Below are 10,674 nucleotides of genomic sequence, written 5' to 3' on the forward strand. Positions count from 1 at the left end.
TACACTTCTACCACAGTGATCCATTCCCACTGCGCTAATAGTTTTATTTTACTTCGGATAGAAAAACGTAACTCCCCCTGCCAATCCCAAGAAATATTTGCTTTATTGTTCTAAGTCCAGTACAAAGATAATTTCTCAGGGAAATCTTTCGGGCCTTTCCCACCCCACGGATCCTTCCATCCATCTCGCCCACTATGCTGTGCGTTCCACACAGCACAGATTGCGCACTCTCAACTTCGCGTCTCCGGGGTCCAGAGCGGGGCCCTTCAAACACCGCGAGCTTCACATTTTCTAATTAGCCACATTTACTGGCGCTGAGAGGTACCATGGCGCCTGACAGCCGCACCTCGGCGTGTGAACCAATTGCCCCCCGGAAGTGACGCGCTGTCAGGGACGACGTGCTTCCGCTCCCGACTGTCGCCCCCGCCGCCGCAGGGGGACGGGTTTCTCTGGCCTGCCAACTCTGCTGCTCTGGAGGATTCGTGCGTGGTAAGAAGCTGCGCGTGGGGTAGTAAGGTGGTGGGATCCCCTATTTCGTTCCCTGGGACGCGGCGGGAGGGCGGAGGGAGTGGCGGCTAGGTCCCCGAGGGCTCCCAGCGCCAGGTGGGGCTGAAGCACCGGGCTCCGCGGCGGGCCCGGGCCGCCGGTGACGGGATCCGCCTCAGCTGTAGGAGGCTGGCCGCCTGGGCCGGCGCGGGTCAGCCCCACTGGGGCCCGTCGGGTCGAATGGATCAGGCCGACCGGGTACTCAGAGCTTCCCCTGTTCCATGTACTCGGGGGAAGAATAACCTTTCTCCTCTTGAACAGCTCCAGTCCCCACTGTGACAGTCACAGGATCTGCAGCGACGAGTGCGCGCGCGTAGTGTAAAGTGGCGTGCACAGTGCCACACCTGTTTATTGCCTCCGCCCCGCAGCTTGTGTTGAAGGGATGTCGTGGCAGGAACTGAGGTTTTCCGCACGGGATGCTGCCCTAAACGAGGGGCGTCTTAATAACTGAAAATGATTTGAAACAGCTGGGCTGGAAGTAGCTTACACTCTGATTAGTAAAAGGAAGACTCGGTATTATCACCTGACTGCAAACATATTTTGCTTAGCAATCTGCCGGAAAGAGTTGTAATGACAGACTTCAGGTCAAAGGACAGGAGTTGTGTATACTTACTAATTTGCTGTGCAAATTATTTGCGATGAAATGGCAGACTAAGCAAGAAGATTGGAAGAAAGTAGACCTGGGACTTAGAGATAGGAAAATAAACCGCTAAGAAAACTGCAGAATTTAGGAAAAGTAACTTCATTTACTATTACTATGTGATTTAATTTTGGAAATAATTTGGTTTCTTAATGAATTGTTTTCCAGTTTGAAGCAAGGATTTAAATCCGTGTGTTTTTTATTGTTGCTGTTTGTTTTCTTACTGGTGTGGTAGCAAGGGCTAGATTTACATTACAGGCATATCTCTGCAGCATGTTATAGAATTAAATATACAGATATCTAAATTAAGTTTAAAAGTGTTTTAATAATTAAAACTCTAACATATGAGTACAGGTGATATAGTGATATAGCATGTATCTTTAGTTTCATGTTTTTTATTTGAGATGGTGACTAACTGACCATGCTTGTCTTAAAGACTGGTAAACATCTGATGAAGCCATGACCAGGTGGGCACGGGTTACTACCACACAGAACAAAAGACCCTTCCCTGCAACATCATGGGAGGACATGAAGAAGGGGTCCTTTGAGGGAAAAAGCCAAAACCTACCAAAGAGTGAACAACTTGAAGCCGATAGTCTGTCCCTTAAAAATCATGCACCCCAAGCAAAACACAAAAAGAATAAAAAGAAAAAGGAGTATTTAAATGAAGATGTGAATGGATTCATGGAATATCTAAGGCAAAACTCACAGATGGTTCGCAATGGGCAGATGATAGCAGCAGACAGTCAGGAAGTCAGGGAAGAAATTGCAGTTGCTTTAAAGAAAGATAGTCGCCGGGAAGGAAGACGATTAAAAAGACAAGCAGCAAAGAAAAATGCAATGGTAAGATTATCACTTCTACTAAAATGTTACTTTGTATGGATAGAAACTATTATTCATACACTCAAATATGTATTTTAGCAGAGTCTGACTATGGTTATGTACTAGACTTATACGGCATCTTTTTGAGGGCTAGTAATGACACTAGGACATTTTTGAACACCTCCTCTATGCTAGACACTTGATGTACTGATTAATTATCACAACATACAAAGATGGTGGCATTATTTCTATATTTTGGGTAGAAAACACTGGTGTGCAGCTAGGTTAAGTATCTTGCTGAAAGCCACTTAGTAAGTAGCAGAGGAGAAATTCAAACCCAGGAAAAGATGTTAATATTTGATTACTTAGAATAGTGGTTGGCACTTTATAAGTATATGCGTTATTAAATAAATGTGAACCTAAATGAGCTGCTAACTCTATGTAGTTCAACCAAAAGAAAAAAAGAAGATATTTAAACCCAGAGTCTGACTTTAAGACCTATGTTCTCACCCCTTCCAGTAGCCCTTTTTCAAACAGCCACTTTTAAAAAAGATCAAAATAAGGGGGAAGGTTAAGTACAACACGTTAGATATGTGTGATTCCCATTAGTTGGAAAAGATGTCTCCTTTTATCTTTTTTTTTTTTTTTTTTTTGTGGTATGCGGGCCTCACTGTTGTGGCCTCTCCCGTTGCGGAACACAGGCTCCGGACGCGCAGGCTCAGCGGCCATGGCTCACGGGCTTAGTTGCTCCGCGGCATGTGGGATCTTCCCAGACCGGGGCACGAACCCGTGTCCCCTGCATCGGCAGGCGGATTCTCAACCACTGCGCCACCAGGGAAGCCCTCTCCTTTTATCTTTATCCATGAAAAACTGATTGCACAGGAAGGAGATCTAAGAAAAATTATACTGCTTAGAAACAGAGCAGAGTAATAGCAGAGTTAAAACTCCTTGAGACTCTCTCCCTAGTCATTGCTCCCTTCTTCCCCATGATACAGTGAGAGGAGTGCTGAGGGCTACAGGTTTATTTCCGTGGTGCCAAGACCTAGATTTTAAACTGTGTCAGACACAGGAAATGAAATACTTGGTATAATTCTTTCCCTTTTCTAACAAGGGATTCTTCTAGCAGGATACTACATAAGAATCAGGATTTGTTGCTATTTTACAGTTTTATTTTTTATTAGAATTACTACATGTAGAGCACTGTTTGCACCAGTGTAGACTTGAAATGTTACAGCCTCCATAAATGTGGCTTCTGACTATTTGCAAGATTAGTTTTATGCAGTGTCATATTTAAAGATTCTTTTATGGAGATAATACTGATAAAATGTTCTGTATGGATAAATTAGGATAGAAAAGGTAATCATTTCTATTTGGATCAAGATAGTTTTGTTTAAATTATACAATTTTTAAATATTTTAAAGTTAAGTTAATTTAATGTAAAGATAATTTCTTTGACATAGGCGGTGTGGTGAATTGCATACTTTTTGAAAAAGTTTAGTATTGTGACCTTTTAAGAGAAGTTTTATGTTTCTAATTAAGGGGAAGGACATTGTTCCCCCCGCCAAAAGGAATTCTTTATATTAAAGCATGTGCTTTAAATAGTATGTGGCTTGTTGAGACCCTTCAACTCATTTTCTTGTTTTTCTTTTTAATACCTCAGACTAAGCAGACTAAGCATCAGTTCTATTGTTAATAAATTGACATCTAGAAAATTACCAGTCCACTCTCCACAATCCCATCTACATTAAATTTGAGGATCATTCAAAAAGTTTGTATTTGGTGGAGATTAGGTTTTTACAGATAAAACCCCAGTCAGTAAGCTGTCAGGTTACTAGAGACAACCTTGACTTCACCAAGAATCCAAGACTTCTTATGTTGGTGATCCAGTTTTGGGTAGTAACTTTTCCTGCAGTTGTAGAATAAATGAATTTTCTTTGTTAGCACTAGGTCATTTTAAATGTAAAAGTTAATAAAGACTAAAGGGACTCATTCTTTTCCAGTATGTTATTAAACAGGAAAAAAAGAAAGTGAGGGCATAGTTGCAAAATATTATTTTATCTACTGAATTTGCTTTTTAAAAACCCTGTGCTTATTTTGAAAAAAAATTAAATGATGAATTATTTGTTATCCAAAAAATATACCTTTTTCCAGTTTAAATAAAATACTTTAGCTATCTACCATCTTTGATTATGACTGATATTCTCATTCATTGCAGCAAAAAATATCCTGCAAATTGCTAGGTAGTATGTAAAGAAACCAAACCATTGTTCAATGTTAGACTGGAGCCAAATAATTCATCTTAGAATTATACCTTGAAAATGTGCATATATTCTAAAATGAAACCTCTATCTATTTGTGAATATTAAGGAATATGTATGAAAGATATAAAAAATTAAGTATACATTTTGGTATGAAATATATCCTATAATTCAAATCATAATTTAAATGGAATCACTTGACCCAAATTCATTCACTTATGTGAACTTTAAAAGTGAAAGTATTAATTTTGAGTGATAATTTTTATGGTCATTGTCCATCTCCTCCAGAAAACTCAGTGTTTCTAGATACAGACATCCCCATTAATGAAATGAATAGTCCATATTTGCTTAATTCATTTAAGCAATTACCTCCTACAAAGACATTTATAACTTGTGTCTAAGACTGAGAGATTTATGGATTGAAGGTTTTCAAAAGCACTGAAGCTCTCGGATGGAAATGACATTTCTTATGGTTTAGGAATATGTGAAACGCTTTTTTCTACAGATAAAATACTGAGATTTCAAAAAAAGAACTAGATAACTTTAAAATGAGGAATGTTTTAAAGACATTTTTGATGACTAGAATTAATAAAGCCAGTGTAGAGTTGCAGTGACATTTTTGTTTTCCTAGGTATGTTTCCATTGTAGAAAACCTGGCCATGGGATTGCAGATTGCCCAGCTGCCCTTGAGAATCAAGAAATGGGCACTGGAATATGTTACCGGTGTGGATCCACAGAGCATGAAATAACCAAGTGCAAGACTAAAGTAGACCCAGCTTTTGGTATTAATGTATCTTTTTTTTCTATCAACTTTTTATTTGGTTAATGGGGAAAGTGGCCAGTAAGTAGCCAACTTGTTTTTTCATTGTTGACAGGGTTTGTTATGAGTGTGTCACTTTATTTTGAAATCAAATGAGATTAAACTTTAAATCATGTAAAAACAAATATGTTTTTTAAACACTCTGAGAATACAGTGTTTTAAAATAATATGAATTACATTTTATATATATATGTATATATATATATATAAAACTAACTTAACAGGAACTGTTGATTGTTACAGGTGAATTTCCTTTTGCAAAATGTTTTGTTTGTGGGGAAATGGGACATCTGTCCAGATCTTGTCCTGATAATCCCAAAGGACTCTATGCTGATGGTGAGTACTTTTATATGTTGAAAATGGTGAGTCATCATGCAGTTGTGATTTAGTTTGTACTTAAACAGTTTTTGAATAAATTCTTGAGTAAGTAGCAAAATCTTGAGAATTTCATTATCTTTATCAAGCACTATTCTATGTACTAGACTTTTTGTGTAATGTAACTTGGTATTATTTTTAATACATCGAATCAAAAAACTGACGTGTATATTTCAAAATATCTGTGCTTGCTTTAGCATCATTTGTGAGAGTATAAGTATCTACTTTTAAACATAACAGAAGCAAAGGGATAATTTCTCAAACGAGGATAAGATTTAAAAAATAGTGTTGTGAATTTAATCTCATCTAGCATACCATTTTGGGTAGAAGGGTTGGTACACACTTTTTATATTTGTAGTAACTTTTGTTTCTGAATGATTTCCTTAGTTAGTTGTCTGGCATGGGAATCAAATAACTTTCTTACCTTTAGCTCAACTAATGGCTTAAGGTGCCCACAATAAAGTCTGTGAGGACTTTAGGGAGGAGGTTGTCATCTGTTAATGTGAGTCATTTATTAATGTGATGCTGGTACCATCAGGTTCTAGAAACCACTTGTATTGTGACTGGGTTCCCTTGCAGAAGTCCAGTGAAAAAGCATAGCTTTGGAGTTAGACCAGTTATAGCCTCAGCACTACCACTCACTAACTGTGGGACTTTGGCCAAGTTAACTTCGCTCTTCTCAGTTTCCTTACCTGTAAAGTGGAGATGAGAAAATTGTATTTCATTGATTCTAAAATGCACATTTTTTTTCACATTTTAGTATCTCTGAACTCAATGTATCTTATTATTGGGGAGTGTCCCATAATTGGAAGGTTTTTTTCTAGAGAACAATGTAAAATAATGATACACCTTATAATCAGTGGTGTCTTAGATTTGATGAATTATGGTATTTTACTTTATGAGGATTAACATATATTATTCAAGTGCCTCTTGTATTTCACTATGGCATCTACAATAGTAAAGAGTCCTGGACCTGGAAGATGCTCAAAAGTGCCTTTCAGTTTTGAACTTAAGAAACAGGTCATAAAATAGGACTAGTGAGCAAAGATGCCTTTGTATCGTCAACCCAAATGACTAGGTATAAAAAAGTGCAGCAAGGGGAGTAGGTCACATAGAAGTGAGAATTCATCCTATTAGGGTCATTTTTCTGAGTGAGTCACTTAACATTATGAGTATGATTGTGATAATGCTTGACCGTTAAGCAATAGTGTTCGACCACTCAGTGAAGACTCATTTTAGAAACCAAATGTGTTGTAATTCACAGTCCTGGAATGTTGCTTAAAGAAGGCCAATAGGCATTTTTACTCGAGTTAGGATGCCTGGCAGATAGAAGGCACTGAAACAAAAGTTAATTTCATTCCTTTTGTAATTGCTCACCCCCATCTGACCTGTACAGCAGAGCAGTGGTTCCTAACCCTTTGGGGACCTCATAGCACCTCATGGTTAAACATTCTGATCACTAAAGAATCTGATTATGGGCTTCCCTGGTGGCGCAGTGGTTGAGAGTCCACCTGCCGATGCAGGGGACATGGGTTCGTGCCCCGGTCCGGGAAGATCCCACATGCTGTGGAGCGGCTGGGCCTGTGAGCCATGGCCGCTGAGCCTGCATGTCCGGAGCCTGTGCTCTGCATCAGTGAGAGGACCGCATACCGCAAAAAAAAAAAAAAAAAAAAAAAAAAAAGAAAAAGAATCTGATTAAAAACTGTGGGCATTCTCCTCAAAAAATGCATCTGCACACAGATTTTTCAGAGTTCACAAACCCTTCCCTTTCTAACCGTGGTTAAGATCCAGGCTTCTGTGCAGTGGCTCTTGGACACGCCAGAGGACATGTACCTTCTGTCATATCTCACTTCTCTTTCCCACATCTGCCCTGAAGGCCAGAGGCAAGAAATGGTGGGTAGGTACAGTTTAGTTCTCTTTGAGGTCAAGAGGAATGGAGAATGGACTTACTAGGAGTAAGTTCCTGGCTCCAGCTACCTTTGCAACTAACAAGGTTGTGAGGACCAAATAAGATATGAAAGTGCTTTGAGACATTAAAAACCCTATGTAATATTAGAGGTTTTCAATTACTCTGTTCTTTTTATAGGTGGTTGCTGCAGACTTTGTGGCTCTGTGGAACATTTAAAGAAAGATTGCCCCGAAAGTCAGAATTCAGGTGAGATCTCTGGGCCTCCATTTAGAAGGGGTGAGATTAGTATTCCTCTGTGTTTTTGCTGAATTTTGTTATTAATAACTGGTTGATGTACAACTGATTTTAAGGCTGCCTGGTTTCCTACTGCAGTGATGACTTCATCATTTCTTTATCAGCAATACTAACTGAGCATCAGCTGCTGTTCTCAGGTGGGAAATAAAAATGACCAGTAAGCCCCAGAGGACCCTGATTTTATAAAGCATCTTATTCATAAATATTTTTATTTGCTAACCCATGTATTTAATAATAGAGCCAATTCTGTTACTTGAAGGAAAGTATTAATTCACTAAGAGAAAATAAGAAATTTGAGAATAACTTACAGTATTCTTATGATTGAGTATCCTCATGTATGCTGTGAAACCAAAAGGATTCAGTTAGTTGCAAAAACTGCCGAAAATATTAAAATTGTGTTATCCACACAGCATCTGGCCAGTTATATTTTCTTCCCAGTGAAATACTACCCTTGGTCATCGAAAACTTCATAAATGTTCACCAAACCTAAGGCAGATTTTTTTGGGATATGGAGACCATTATTACATTAGTTTACCTAGCTTAAAATGATGATAATCCTGTGTGAAAGAAAGCAAGACAGTAGGATAGCCCACTAGTGCTTCTTGGGGAAAAAGCACATTTCTTTTTATATCATATAGTCATAGTACCACACAAATAAGTCTACCCATTCCTACTTCCTACCTCTAGCATTTGAATCTGAAAACCAAGAGTTCTTGTTTACAATCTTGTCTAGAAGAAGATAGTCTTTACTACACTGTAGGCAGTGAGATTGAAATGATGAAGTGGAATTTGAATTCTCCCTCCTGGGAGGATTGCCTCTTCCCAAATGACAAGACTGACAAGCAGATGTTGTATAATTTCACAGGTGGAATCTTGTTCATTTGAAACTGATGCTTCATAAGTCTTGCTGTTTACAGACTCTTGGAATTCATTGACTCTATAATGATGAACTCTGGGAAAGAATGAAAGAGCTTTCTCATCAATTTGTGCATTGCAAAGCAGTTGCTGCATTTCCCTAATTGGGATGAGAAATTGCCTGTGGTACTCTGAAATCAAGGGTTATAATCAATTACAGGATTGCTCACTTTCCTTTCCTGATGGAGTCTTCTCTCTTTGTGATTATTCATGTCAAAACTAGTTCCTTTGCTAAACCAATACCAATCTAGGTGGATGTATTTGATGACTGTTTCTCTTACATTCTGACTTTTCTATGTCTTTACAGATCGAATGGTCACGGTTGGTCGCTGGGCAAAGGGAATGAGTGCGGACTATGAAGACATTTTGGATGTGCCTAAACCACAGAAACCCAAAACAAAGATACCTAAAGTTGTTAATTTTTGATGATTAGTGCTATCATTTGTTAGCACCTCAATTGTTAAACATTCTGAACTGGGCCTACTTCATAAGTTGGACCTGGACTCTCCCTTGGAGTCCTGTATTGTAGATATCAGTATAATCTAGGTGTGGTCAAACCAGTTCCTGAGTTCTGTCCATCAAGGAGCACTTCTGCCATTGTTTGGAGTAAATCACTGAATAAAAGTATAATATGTTCAAAATGGATTTTCTAAAAGAATATATTTTTAACCAACAGAACTTAGGTGTAACTAAGTGGTTACCTGATTGTAACAATCATCTTTTTCTAAAAACAAAATTATGCATTAATATGAACTATCCCTAAACATAGGGAACCTGCTTTGCATTTGGAAATGAATTTTTGTTATATTGTTTTCTTGGTTCAAAGTATCAATTTATTAGTATATTAGAAATTAATTTATAATTGCCACAAAATCTGTATTTTAAAAATATTTAATAAAAACTCACTTGCTATTTACTTATTTTTCTGAATACCTAATTTTGGATTGAATGAGCCATTGTCTGTTAATGTCCATGTAACAATCCCTTTGGAAACACAATCTTTATGAATCCTAGATGAGCTTAATTTTTATTAATTTTTGTTTTAGTTTTGACATAGAGAACAAATTATTGAGGTTAAAATAGAAGAGTATCTCAACTTAACAGCAGCTCTTTCTTTGCCCCTGATTTTCAAGAGAGAAATTCTACCCCAAATTCAGTTTGTGCTATTTAACCAGAATGATGATGGCACATAACAGATTGTCTATCAAACTTAATAGCATTTTGTTCACATGTTTTAGATGAGTCAGGATGAGATGCAAGCATCATCATCATCATAACAGAGTTAGAACACTAATCAGAGACCCATTAGCTTCTTTGTTTGATTTGATGAATACATGCATACTTAATACATATATTTCACAAGGCTTAAGCCTCCCATTGTACTGTATAATGGAATGACTGTTGGATTGTGTGTTTCATTTGGAATTTTACCTGATTGGATACATTTGTAATGAAAGGAAACAGCTGTGATTAGTTACTGATGTTTCAAAAGCAAAATATTTACCAAATAAGAAAAGGAACACTTTTCTGTTTTAATGTCTATACCTCTGAACATTTCTAATCTTAATAGGAGCTGTTCTTCTTTTTTTTTCAGTGACAGAGGAAAACATGACAATATGGCTCGGCATCCCAGAACTTAAGGAAGTGAGTGCCATTTAAAAGGAATGGTTCAAGTCATGCAGCTGGAAAAGGACAGCAGTGCTGCCCTGGTCATTTAGTCTGAACACACCCAGATTTATTTCACCTGGCCTATCAGGAGCAAAAGGCTCTGGAAAGTCAAAAACCTGTCAGCTGCAAGTTAAGTCTAATGTTTTTTATGTAGTCTTCAATGCAAGGATGTCCATTTTGTCTTCCTTGGGGTTACTTTGTTTATATTTTAATGGTCTATAAAGTAGACAGTGAAATCATTGGAAATAAATTGCAGGTGTTGAATGTAACATTGGAAAACTATGTGGACACTTTGTTAAAGAAACTCACCAGAGACAGAAATTCTGACATCCTGAGAGATTGTGTATTGCTTGATGTTGGTTATTTTCTTAAGTAAGAATGCCAAAAGAAGAAGGCACACATTTACTTTATTCGTTATATATTTTCC

The 10,674-nt window shown here is 37.8% G+C and overlaps 1 protein-coding gene across 2 annotated transcripts; it reads left to right on the forward strand.

Moving 5' to 3' along the window:
- Positions 1 to 225: 225 nt before the first annotated feature.
- ZCCHC9 (zinc finger CCHC-type containing 9) lies at positions 226 to 10,262 on the forward strand. Of its 2 annotated transcripts, XM_067031242.1 has the most exons (7): positions 411 to 489; positions 1,623 to 2,029; positions 4,898 to 5,048; positions 5,330 to 5,422; positions 7,548 to 7,616; positions 8,887 to 8,990; positions 10,174 to 10,262. In XM_067031242.1, the coding sequence occupies exons 2-7, from the start codon at positions 1,646 to 1,648 to the stop codon at positions 10,174 to 10,176; spliced, it is 804 nt and encodes a 267-aa protein (XP_066887343.1). In that variant the 5' UTR covers positions 411 to 489; positions 1,623 to 1,645; the 3' UTR covers positions 10,177 to 10,262. The 2 variants fall into 2 exon arrangements, with proteins under 2 accessions (XP_058919295.1, XP_066887343.1); XM_059063312.2 differs by lacking the exon at positions 10,174 to 10,262 and having other exon boundaries at positions 226 to 489; positions 8,887 to 9,220.
- Positions 10,263 to 10,674: the final 412 nt, after the last annotated feature.

The sequence above is a fragment of the Kogia breviceps genome, chromosome 4, assembly GCF_026419965.1.
Source record: "Kogia breviceps isolate mKogBre1 chromosome 4, mKogBre1 haplotype 1, whole genome shotgun sequence".
Classification (NCBI taxonomy): Eukaryota; Metazoa; Chordata; class Mammalia; order Artiodactyla; family Physeteridae; genus Kogia; species Kogia breviceps.